Source organism: Perca fluviatilis, chromosome 24 (genome assembly GCF_010015445.1).
Source record: "Perca fluviatilis chromosome 24, GENO_Pfluv_1.0, whole genome shotgun sequence".
Lineage (NCBI taxonomy): Eukaryota > Metazoa > Chordata > Actinopteri > Perciformes > Percidae > Perca > Perca fluviatilis.
This window is the reverse complement of record NC_053135.1, coordinates 5,687,277-5,700,608: the sequence shown is the minus strand read 5'-3', so window position 1 is coordinate 5,700,608 and position 13,332 is coordinate 5,687,277. Positions and strand designations below refer to the sequence as shown.

Sequence of the window (13,332 nt, the reverse complement as noted above, 5' to 3'; positions counted from 1 at the left end):
GGTCCTTTGCACCATGACCTCGAGCCAAACACCCCCCTAGAAGCTTTTTTCACCTGGGTCTAACATTGGGCGAGTTAGCGTAGAGTAGCGTTAGCCGCTGAATAGCTTAGAGCGGGGCTAATGTCCTCACGTTTGTATCTTTACTAATACAAATGTTACCAAAGGTCTACACTAGTATATATAGGTTATGCACTCATAAAACGATGGATTGGAAAGTTTGTAAGTACACAGAAGTTTATGTAAATAACACTTGCCTGCTGGCTTCTGCTCTCTGCTGTTGTTGTTGCTGCGGGGAGACGAATTTTAGGGCTTAGGGACATCTACAAATTACACACCGAAAGTGCCAACAAAAATATTTATTAATTTAACTTTTTTTAAAGTAAGTGCTGTAGTATAACTAGCAGGAGACAAGTAATAATTGAGGTAAGTTTGGAGACATTACCTTATTTAATCATTAAATTAATACATATTTTTGTTGTATCTCTTTCGGTGTAGTAATTTATAGACGGCCCTAAGCACCTGTCTAACTGCAGGTAGCAGCAGCAGCAGCAGCAACAGAGAGCTGAAGAGAGCAGGTAGTGTTCATAAACGTCTGGTGTACTTACAAACTTTCCAATCCATCGTTTTATGAGAGCATAACCTATATATACTAGTGTAGACCTTTGGTATCATTTCGGGCATTATTAGTGGGGTCATTTAAGAGATACAAACGTGGGTCCATTAGCCCTGCGCTAAGCTACTCAGCGGCTAACGCTACTCTACGCTAACTCTCCCAATGTTAGACCCAGGTGAAAAAAGCTTCTGGGGGGGTGTTTGGCTCGAGGTCATGGTGCAAAGGACCCTAGGGTAAATTACTCCAAACCATCACTTTAATATTGAAAGTACTGCCGATCAGTTTACAATGCCTCCTTGTTGTTGTTTTTGTTTTTTTAAGCACATAGTTACATATGCATTACTCCAAAAATAGGATACTGTGTGAAGTGAAAAGGACAGGTAAATGCAGGTCAGTTATAGTATATACAGATTTGGCCCTAATTTGATCAAAAATCGCACTCCTTCTTGCATTCTCCGAGGATAACATTATCGCTGATGCCCATAATTAATAAATGCCGATATACTTAACAGTTTGCCTGAGAGTCATTCATTTTAAAATTGTCTTCAGTATCAAAGTAAATCAGTGCTATATTTTTACAACGATAGGTGCATTGCAAACAGGACTTGGTAAAAGCTAATTCTTCAAACTCTGAATGGTGCCAATTTGCCAAAATGTAAACAAATTGTACAAGCAAAATTATAGATGATTTACATGTAAATGCCCCCCAAAAAATCCTTACATTTTTTGTGATCTGTATTTAAATGTTAATTCTGGAGATACAGACTGTCTGCAATGTTTGCTGCTACAACTACAGGAGCAGCTGTAAAACTCCTACGGCACAGAAATGAAACAACATCTGACATCCATCACATTATAGTAATCATTCAGGACTCTGGAGAGCAGTTCAGCTCAGACAGTGCCCTGCTGATGTGGAACAACATCTGTAGCTGCACCTTGGCTCGGCTCGGACACTCTCCGTTCCCCGCTGATTCAAAGTGCCACTTTGCTGAGCTCACTCAGTCCTTTTGAGTCCATGTGAGATAAGTTATCATGAAGTGGATCTCATAAGCATTAAATGAACACCGTTTCATTTTTCAGAGGGAAAACTTAGCAGTCGCCCCGGGCTCTGGGTATTTACACGGGGATGTAGACTGTCATAACAGGATCACGGTAATAAGATCAAATAATTGAAATTTTTTTCACACACACACACACACACACACACACACACACACACACACACACACACACACACACACACACACACACACACACACACACGGTGTACCAGATATTTCCTCCTTTGAGATTATGAGCTGCTGCCTCTTGTGCACAATTCACATCCTGCTGCGTTATACATTTAATAAGGAAAATCGATTATAGCTTTTATATGCAATTATCTCATCAATTCACTCCATGGATAAAGTACAAATATCATAGATTATGAGGGTGTATAAGTAGACAGCACAAATAAAGATCTCGTCAACCATACAATGGTTGTGTTGAGGTGTAATGCCCTCTGTCTGCACGCTGGCTTTATTAACTCGCGATAGCGGAGGATTAGAGGGGGAAAGGGCGGGAGTTTTATAGGGTTATCTGGTATCAGTCAGACTGGAGGTCTAATTTCACCGTTGGTTAATCCTTAGCGATGTGACTCGCTAAGTGACAAAGCAAATACAACCATACTTTATAGGGCTAGCTCCACCCCTGTGCAACCATACATGACGAGCATGTTTAATGATCGTGAAATAGATGAGCTGTGATTTCTAATCAATCTTTCCCTCGTGACTCTCACAAAGTTTAAGGATCTCTATAGTCTGGAGAAAGTCCAATTAGTAATTGCACTGCAAACTTTGGGAATACAGGTGCCTCGTCGCTGTCTTTGTTGCCATAGTGATTTATGGGAATCAAGTGGCAAACACCTCGTTTAATTTGATAAGGGAGTCCCTTATGCAGCTCCTCTAATAGCTACGAGGTGCTTGTTCCAATGAGTTCATATGAGGCAAATGAGGAATCTCCCATATAATCAATTTCAACAAGTTAGGGTCAGAATAATTGATTTAACTTCCTTTAATGAATATCCTAGAATAGAATAGAATATCCTAAAGCAATTAAAAAACATACTGCACCAATAATTACATTGCGTAGGCTGGAAGAGGTTTGTTTGGGGATGCATTTGCTTTGATTGACAGGCGTCTCAACCTCCTCTTACCCATTACACTCTACATGGTCTCAGTTAAACTACTGTTATTCTTAATGCAACATACATGCAGCCGTTACTGTACACTGAGGCATCTACATACTGTACACCATAAGTATGTACCCTCCTTGAGAACATGAACTCAAATTGCAGCCTGCCCGTCAAACACAGGCAGGCAGGCATCTGGCTTCCTCGCATTGTGTTTGCAGAGACTGCAGAGTGGACAGGGATTTACTGAATATGTTACCCTCCGGAGAGGCTGCAGTGCAGTAACTCTGCTAAATGCTTTACTTTAAATAGACATGAGCTCACACCTAATGTACATGTGCTATCTGCCATCCCATATTGCCCCTTAAGTTTACTCTTTTAACATGCTTTCAACTCTTCACTTTAGTGTCTCATGAGGCAGAGATTGGAGGAATTAATGGCATCAAAAGCAAACGTGCATGTCTGACAACGCCTCGTGGGCAATTGAATATGTGCTGAGCTCGTTCGCACAAGCTCTCTCCAACTTCCAAAAATTTCCAGATAAGGACAGATCAATATTATCCTCTCACGGTGTGGAGGAAAGACTAATTGAGTTGAATTGTGCTGACTGATACAGTAACTCGCCTCATTATAGTGATAAAATGTGACAGAGACAGAGCTCTATGCTTAATTGCTGTCCAGTGAAGCCAATGTGGCTTAAACCTGCATTCTACATGCAGTTTCTTTCCAGCAGGGGGCGACTCTATTGGTTGCGAAAAGAAGTTGGCTTGTTTCAAAGAAAATAGGCAGGTTTCCCTAGCGTTTAGTTTAGCGCAGCACCAATGCAACCATAGTGTCATGACAACACAGTGGCTTGGCAGCGTCATCCTCCTCAGCTTTGCCTACTCGTCCAAAAATTGTCACGTCGGGTTTAAAAAAAACAACAAGATGGCGACGTCCAAATTGCCAAACTCGAGGCTTCAAAATGGTAGTCCATAAACCAATGGTGCTACATCAATTATATATGTTATATTAAAGTGACGGTTCAGAGTAATTTCACCCTAGGGTCCATTGCACCATGACCTCGAGCCAAACACCCCCCCAGAAGCTTTTTTCACCTGGGTCTAACATTGGACGAGTTAGCGTTACCGGCTGAATAGCTTAGTGGATCTAATGGATCCGAGAGTGTCTCTTGTACATTACCCCACTAATAATGCCCGAAATGATACCAAACGTCTACAGTAGTACAAATAGGTTATGTACTTATAAAACGATGGATTGTAAAGTTTGTAAGTACACCAGAAGTTTATGTAAATAACATTTGCCTGCTGGCTTCTCTGCTGTTGTTGTTGCTGCAGTAAGACAAGTGCTTAGGGCCATCTACAAATTACAACACCGAAAAGAGATAAAACAAAAATATTTATTAATTTAACTTATTTTTTAAAGTAAGTGCTGTAGTATAACTAGCAGGAGACAAGTTATAATTGAGGTAAGTTTGGAGACATTACCTTATTTAATCATTAAATTAATAAATATTTTTGTTGTATCTCTTTTCGGTGTTGTAATTTGTAGACGGCCCTAAGCACTCAGTAGCAACAGCAGCAGCAACAGCAGAGACGAGAAGCCAACAGGCAAGTGTTATTTACATAAACTTCTGGTGTACTTACAAACTTTACAATCCATCGTTTTATGAATGCATTATCTATTTGTACTAGTGTAGAAGTTTGGTATCATTTCAGGCATTATTAGTGGGGTAATGTACAGATTCACTCTGGATCCATACTAATTTGGTGCAAAGGACCCTAGGGTGAAATTACTCCGAACCATCACTTTAAGAATTCATTTGCCACCACTTTTTGGAGTAATGTGCTGTATGTTTAGTATATAGTATAGAGCTACAAAGAAGGCCAATAGGTCAAATCTGCAATGAGTCAGAGTCATATATTCAAATATATCAAAAACCAGTGGGATTTTGTTATAAAGCCTACAGATTCTCTTAGACACTTTCAGTCTATAAGTGATCTGCATACACAGGTGAAATCAATCTTGGTATTCAGCGATCATGCTTTTCTTCTGTGATTGAACTGAAAATGATTGATTTGATCCATTAGGACACAAGACATGCCGTCAAACTCTCCAAACTTACTATTGGAATTTGTAAAGGGCAGCGTCTGATTAGCCGTGACAACCAGCGAAAGAACGATAGGGATTAAAGCTGGAGCTATTTAGTGCTCTGGGATCTATTGTTGGCAGTGTGGACACAAATCTTGCATTCAAAGCAAACTTCCACTATGAGGAAACATTCATGCCAAGTATGTTTGGATTCAAATTTGGAGTGCTTACTAGTTGAAATGAGTCCAAAACGCAACCATTAATGGTTATAAGCAAACAGATGTTTGTAATAACCAGCAGGCCCTTATGCTCAGAAAGCCTATCAGAAAAAAAAATCAATTTCAAAACATATTCGGACTTGAATCAAGCCAATTTTTTCATTTACTATGTAGTTGATAAACACCATAGAAGGTTACAGGGTATTACAGCAAAAGGCGATTATTCTTCACTAAAGTTACAAGGCTTATTGGAGGTTGTTGATTGTTTTTATTCACATTCCTGCCAAAATCATCACATCGGATGAAAGTGTTAAGTGAACCAAATATGAAAATGCAACTAAAGTAACTTTAAAGCAACTTTATTGTAGGTTTTGTAAGGGCAATCTTATTTTCAATTCTGCCATTTCTGTGCTGTTACTGAGAGACAATATTGTCCTTGATATTGAAAAATGTTTAATGAGGCTTCAGAAAAGTCAACCAATGATACATTTGTTTTGTCTCTTGACGGACATTTTCTTCCCCCTAAAAAGATGTTTTCATCTCTGACTTTCCAAAGGATACTATTTGTAATAAGAATGAAAATATCATTTAAGGAGGTTTTTTTCCTCAACAAAATGGTACTCTGGGAAATGTAATCATATTAGACTAATTTATGTAATATTACAGCTGTCAAGACAAAATTCATTATAGCAAATTACATTCATATCGATAGGTTAACAATCTCGGGATTTAGCCTCTGTAGGCAACGGCCAATATTTCAGGGTTCCGGTGTAGCCAGCGGATATCGGGATAACGGCCTCTTCCATGCGCCGCTCATCGTTTACAGTCCGATTAGCAACGTGAGACACGAGAATGGAGTTGGAGACGACATCTACAACCTAATCTCTATAAACAAATATCTGCATAGGAATGCATATAGATAAATAAGCTAATAGAAATCGAAAACATCATCAGACAATAGCCAATGGGTTCCGAGATTACATTGAGCCAATGCATTATTTGCCCTTTTCAGCCAAAAAGGGCAAATAATTCACTGAACGTTCAGTCAAGACCATGAAGGACAAGTTTAGACAAAAGGGAATAAGTTGCTGACTCCCACAAGTTCAGGACTCATTACCTGACTCATGTCTACTGCTTCACAGGTTCATTTCCAAAGGGTTTTCTGCTCACTTGAAATTAGGAGTAGCATCAGATCTCTAGCATTTCATCATCTCACAGGGGCTTGGTATGAAATACAGCCTCATAGCTAGGTTGTGATTAAAAGGATAGTTCAGAATTGTGGCATCTCAGTCACATGGCCTCTAAGATTATTACTGCCTTTACTTTTATTTCCACAGGACAGATGAAGAAATGAAAGGGGAGAGAGAGGGGGACATACAACAAAGGGCCACAGGTCAGAGTTGAACCCACGGCCACTGCGTCGAGGAGTAAACCTCTATATATGTGTGCCTGATCTACCAACTGAGCTAACCCGGCCATCCAATAAATCACTTTCAAATGACTAGCTGTCCCTATGCAGTCGTGCTAGTCCTCTCCTAAAAATAAGACAAAGTGAAGTGATGGAACTTTAATGATCCTTGTGGGGAAACAGAGGGACAGTTTGCCTCGCTGAGCAGCCAATAGGATACTAGGACTGGATCGAAATATTTGAATATTCGTTTGATGGGTAGGTATTTGATTTTCAATGTTGGGATTCAAATATTTTTTTTTACATGCATGCAGGCTGAAATTCACTGTGGTGTAGAGCTGGGCGATATGGAGAAAATCAAATATCCCGATATTTTTGACCAAATACCTCAATATTGATATTGTGGCGATATTGTAGGGTTGACAATTGGTGCTTTCACAAAATATGTACACAATGAAATTTTTGATAAATAATCATCAGTTATGTTAATATAATAACTACTGTATGTGGGTAAAGGCAAATAATAGAACAGCTAGAACAGTCTGGTGTGTTCGGAAAATGACATCACTCTACTGTAATGCAGCCTTTAAAACCAGGAAAAGACAACACTTGTGTTATATCAGGTTATTACAATATCCAAAATTTAAGATGCTATCTAGCCTCATATCGATATTGATATAATATCGATATATTGCCCAGCCCCACTATGGTGTTTTGTCTGGATTAAGCCGCTAGGAGTTACGCCACCCCCCTGCTGCCACCGAAGCATTGAATAGGATAGAATACACAGTACAAATAGAGCAAACAAAGGTTAAATAAAGAGAAACAACGCAAGCATAATCTCTCAGCCCTGGGTCATGGCTAAAATGTTCCGCGTCAACTGCAGAATATGAGCAACTCAGAAGCCATCTTTTTATCTGTGATGTATTTATAGATGCTTTTGTATTTGAACACAGCTGTCACGCTTAAGGGAGTCAAAGGAACCAAAGTGAATTGCCATGCAGTCGTTAGGCTCAGGGGAGCCAACATACCACTGGTGCTCAATGAATAGATAATTCCATTTTCACTCGGCTGGATCGCTCACCATCTAACACAATAGAAGCTGCTGAGCCAGTGGGGGCTCCCCACTTGTCCGTGAACACAGTCTCACAAGTGAGTGCTTATAATGCATATCTCCCATAACGCTGTTGGGTAAATCCAACTCTTGTCAAACTTGTCACACCTGCGTTGCAGATTAATCATTCAGTGACTGAAACAAGGTGGATGTTTGCTTATATGAACTTGACTGTGATGTCAATCTCCAGCTGAAGAAACTACTCTCAAAGCCATCAGAGGATTTTCTTATCAAAAGAATAATTCATATTTGTAGTTGAGGGCGAAGGCGATGGCAGAGGTGATTAACATGCATCCTGCAGTGTCCTGGGTTCAAACCCCTCAGCTACCGTTACACTAGCTTTGTTGTCTAGGTCCTCTGCGTACCCCCCGTTAAATGCAAAACTTGTACTTGATATTGCCTACAGCCTTTTGGATTTCCTCAACATTATCATATTTATTTCAAACAACATTTATTTAAATGTAAAATAGTAAATTATGTTCGGCGCAGCATGGGACTATTGCCAGAGAGAATGACACATTTAAATGGGTTTAAAACAACAAATAAAAAAAGTCATATAAAAATTTAATTTTTGTAAGATGCCCTACACAAATGTTAAAAAATACCCACACAGGACAGTAAGATGATGAAATAAAAACATCAGCAATAAAATTCACATTCTCAACAAATCCTGCAGAGGAACGGTGAGCAGCAAAACATTGATGCAATAATATGATAACTTCCACTGTTCAGTATATGCAACACTGAAAGCTATTGTGAAGCAACAGAGCACAAATGAGCAATAGCCTACTGTTAATATCAATCCTTTGCATATGTGAGCCATGCAGAGTAGCATTAAGCAATAATAAAGTGCATGAACAACCAATCATAGGCCTATTTCTCTTAATACAAGGTTCATAGAAATAGTTAAAAAATATATATGAATAATATGTATTAATAATAAAATACTAGTAAACACACCCAAGCCATGCAAAGCATACCAACAGGCATGGGACATGGGACAAGTAAGCAGCACGTTAGCAAAATAAAGCTAATGATAGGCTAATAGATAGATTTTGCGTATTCACATGTCTACATTTTCAAGCCTGAAAGCAAGACTATGCAACTTTTGCTCAACAGCAGCCACTTCACTTGGTCACAAGTCACAATAACAGGATAATGCTATGCTAAAATGAAGATGCTAAACATGAGCTTTACATAGCAGAAGCAGCAAATAGTCATAAAGTCAGCAAACGGACTCACTAATGTCAGTTACACAGCAATATCAATCTAAAGTTAGCCAATATTAGCCACCATGGGCTACTACTACTACGTGTATATACATATGTGTATGTGTATATGTACTGTATATATTATTTGTATTCATGTATTTCTCCGAATGATTTGTACATGCGACAGGAAGATGTTTATTAAATAAGTAAATTTGTGGTGTCTTGTAATCCCATGTGGGATGGGCCAAAATGTTTGGCATGACACAGAAATAAAACATAACTAACTAACTAACTAACTAACTAACTAACTAACTAACTAACTAACATACCACAGCAAGACCGTAAAACTCTATTAGATACGGATATATTGAATATTGTGATACGTGTTTTTCGCACATGCGGGTCGGACAACTGGACCGAATCCGGACCGATTTAGAGATTCGTACCTTTTATTAGCTAGATTATATCTTGTTCCACGCTCCCATTTTTTAATGCCGGCCTCCTTTTCATCATTCATGATGAAGTATACAGTATATTATTTGGATCGTAGCATGGCTTCAACAGACCATTTTCTTGTGAGCACAACTATTTATGTAAAGATAAAATAAAAATAGTAGTTTTCATTAAAAGAAATATTGCGTTGCGTTTGTAGTTTGTGATCTGAACATCCAGTAGGCTACTGTTAGTGTCTTGGTTTCACTCCTTACGAAGGAGCGTGTGCCTTCAGGGTGATGCGTAGCGTTGTTTCTGCGGGCTCTGCTGCAGACTCCCCATGGCGCTGTCTTTAATCAGAGGACTCAGTCAGCGCAGCACATGGCCGGCCCCGACCCTGTCCTGTTAGATACTCTCATTCTCACACAGACTCGCTGTGACAGGCCGGTGTCAGTGAAGGGAGCATCCCAAAAACCCTCTGGCTGGGATGTCCTGCTTTTACTGTTGCTCAGCTGGATGGCAGCGCTGATAGGAACCCATATGGAACACGCGTTCTTTTAGAAGACCATTCTTAGATTTACAACAGGTAGCCTAATCGTCCTGCACAGAAAATGTTCTATGTTGATTCATATTTTAATCATTTAATGGGTTATCTAAACAGAATGAAAACACAGACACTAATTGAGGGAAAGATGTTGATGATGCAAATAATGTTTAATTTCTATCTTGTTCTTCCAGTTTGAGTTATATTCCAAGGTTAGCACCTGGCGCAGTCTGTTCAGCACTCATGATGTTTGACTTTTTCTTTTAGTATTATTTTAATTATAAATTCAATGCACAGGGCGGGGAGGAAAATATTGTCACCAGCACAGTTTAAGATGTTGATTATGCAACGTTATTCTGTCTGTAATAGACTTTGGTGTTGTTTATGCGCCCCTGAGTTTTATTTCCCACGTTTTATTTATTTAATGTCATTTAATACGTAGGTTGCTTGAAGGAATACAAGAAAAACACCCAACACCTGCATACAGATGAAATAAAATATTCTACAAATACATTTTGTTAATCTAGTGAAAGTCTTTTTAAACCAGGGAGTTCATGTAATAGATCAATCTTCCTCTTCTGCCTCTTTTTATTTGTTTGGAACAATTGTTTTGTTATTTGTACATTAAACATTTTATTGTCTCTCATGATTACAAGAAAAACAGGCACACTCAGAGGTTTTGATGAAACAAGTTCATATTTTCTATTTTAGAAGACAGACAACATCCATACAGTGTGTCCCATTAATTCAAAGCCGTGTACTTCGTAGTTCACTTGTACAAATGTACTTCCTTCCTTTAATTGATCAGCTGAGCCATATACAAAAACAGATTCTATAAATGATGTCCTCTCTCTTCCTCTGTCAGACATGGACTCTTTCCGCATCCTGCTCTACTCTCTCATCTTCCTTCTCAGCGTCTTCGGCAACCTGCTGATCATCGTGGTCCTGATGCTGAACAAGCGTATGCGGACCGTCACCAACTCCTTCCTGCTGTCGCTGGCGGTCAGCGACCTCATGATGGCCATCTTCTGCATGCCTTTCACCCTCATCCCCAACATCCTGAAGGACTTCATCTTCGGAGAGGCCATGTGCAAGACTATGTCCTACTTTATGGGTGAGGATGAGTTTCAAACCTGCTTCGATATTTTGGGAAATATGCTTATTCACTCTTCTGCCAAGAGCTAGATGGGAAGATTGATACCAATCTTATGTCTGTGCGTTGAATATAAAGCTAGAGAGAGCAGCTGGTTAGCTTAGCATAATGACTGGAAACAGCAAGCCTGGCTCTGTCACCTCCAGGAAGTCAGTGTGCCTGGAATAGTCCTGCACACAATCCCCTTAAAACCACAACTTATCGTTTGTTTACACTTTGGTTTTTGTACAGATTCAACAAGCAAGACGTGTTAATTAGTGAGTTTTAGAGGTGCTGGCAGGTGGATTTTTTTCCCTTCAGGCACAGCCAGACGCGTGTTATTTCTTATCCTTTTAATTTTTAAATGAAATGCTAATTTGAGTCACAGGAAATTCTTTCCAAAAACGAGTCATGCTAAACTGAGCTGTTAGGAACAAGGGTGAGATTCAAATTAATCTAATAATTTTCTATAACAACAAGCAGATCATTCAGTGCCTGGGTTAAAAGGCAATTTTCTTTTCTAGAACCAAAATCTGGCCCTTTTTGTGGCTGACAGCCGATCAGAAAATGTGCTCCAGCTTTACAATCCTGCTGGAAAAAATAAGAAGCTCAACATATACCACAAGCTTTCAGAGAGGCTTTTCTCTGGGCTTCATTTTGCCTGTCAGAGGGTAACCATCATGCTCAAAGTGCATGAACAGTCACACGTCTTCAGGAGTGTGACTTCATGATGAGCTGGCTCCCATCAGGCCAGAGCCAAGGTGCCACGTGAGGCCTGAGTCACACCGAAGCACAAGAGACGGCGGAGAAACTGAGATCGGCTGCAGTACTTTGTGTCTTCACTTTGAGCTTTGAATGGTTGAGGAGAGCTATTGAACAGTGAGGTCCAAAATCCTATTATTGTCTCAGAAATGTAATGCACCATCTGTGAGAACAGGCCTGCTGAATCTCCTTTTCAATTACTGGGTTCTCTGAGCTGTGATAAAGAGGAGGAGGGCAGGAGGGCCAGCTGCCTCGGACTTTAAATTCAAACCTTTTGTTATTTGGCCGTTTTGGTTAATACTTCATACGTATGCTTGTCATCTAATTAAGGTAAGGGCCACAGAGTAGTTAATAATGATTGTGAACTGATAAATCACTTAACCACATGTATACTGGCATTTTATTAAACTGAATAATGACTAGGATGTCCTCCACTGCAAATTTGATAGATTTTACTTTCTCAATCAGCTACCTAAAAATGCAATAACACATTATTTTCCCTGCAAAAAGGTATGCAATTTAAGAATGTCATTAGTCTATGTTAAAAATTAATGTATCAAAAGATGATCAAAGAGCTGTATTGGAGGTTCTTCTAAAAGACAAAAACTGGAGAGAATCTTCAATAGCACGAGGGGCTCGATGATGCTACGGTATAGCCCCACCCAGAATTAGGTTTAGTTACACAAGAAAGTGCAAAATGTTTGGTTCTAGAAGGCACCAAGACACAGGAACTACTGGGCCTTTTACTTCCCCTCTAGCCATTTGTTCTCAGGATTGTACACCACTTCATTTAATTAAAAGATTTACTGAAGGGGGAAAGGTTCTCAGAGCTTGCTAACTGTCAGTTAGATCAAGATAGTCGCCCCCCCTCCGCAAGACCCCATAACCAGTGAAAGAGCTTCATTTGGAGCTGGACTTGCTAGAATAGTCTCACTAATGATGCAACTTTTTGTAGGCATTTCCTACATGTGTTGCTTGTTTCTCTGTTATTCTGCCAATTATTCCTTCATTCTGTCAGCGTTTTATGTTTTCCAAAGTTGTTTCTTCTTCTGCATCTGCTTGCTTTCTGTCTGCACTTAGGTCCTATCTACCAGTACTATCAGAGTGCTGTTTTGATTGTTTTTTACTTTAAAAAGCAGTTATTTGTTAGTGCGTAGTACTTTAAAAAAAGTGTTTTTTAGTCAGGAGCGCCTTGGTAGCCGAGTGGTTACGGAGTATGCCATAAAATCCCAATGAGTCCGGTCTTGGGACCCTATTTCTACACTGTCCTCTGTCAAATAAAAGGCGAAAATGCCAAAAGAATAAAAAAATTAAAAAGAAGAAGAAGCTGTGTTTGTATTCCAAATACCACACATCTGCCACCACCAAAAGGTTATTAAGCCCCCAACTAGCCCTGGCAAGACAACATGTCTAGTGCTGCCTATGGAAGGAACATAGAATCATTATACTACTCAATGAGAAAATCGTGCTAAATATAATAATAAATAGAAATGGTTTTTGACAAATATCAGCATCTGTATGTAAAAAAACACACACATCAATCAAACCTCCTCCCAGATCTGAGCCTATGAGCAAGGCCTTCTATCAGCCAAAACCAATCAATACACAGGGTCATTGTGACAGTCCTCATCCACTGA

At 39.5% G+C, this 13,332-nt stretch overlaps 1 protein-coding gene across 6 annotated transcripts in view; it reads left to right on the top strand.

The window, feature by feature from the left end:
* Positions 1–13,332, top strand: part of LOC120554545 (cholecystokinin receptor-like) — a 34,331-nt gene that overhangs the window by 3,142 nt on the left and 17,857 nt on the right. The window contains exons 1-3 of one of the 6 annotated variants that reach the window (XM_039793504.1): positions 6,551–6,758; positions 7,457–7,652; positions 10,667–10,915. In XM_039793504.1, coding sequence (XP_039649438.1) covers positions 10,669–10,915 — 247 coding nt within the window. In that variant the 5' untranslated portion in view covers positions 6,551–6,758; positions 7,457–7,652; positions 10,667–10,668. Of the gene's footprint in view, positions 1–1,687; positions 1,766–6,549; positions 6,759–7,456; positions 7,653–9,778; positions 9,844–10,666; positions 10,916–13,332 lie in introns of those variants that run through there. The other 5 variants (XM_039793505.1, XM_039793503.1, XM_039793506.1 and 2 more) reach the window with 5 other exon arrangements.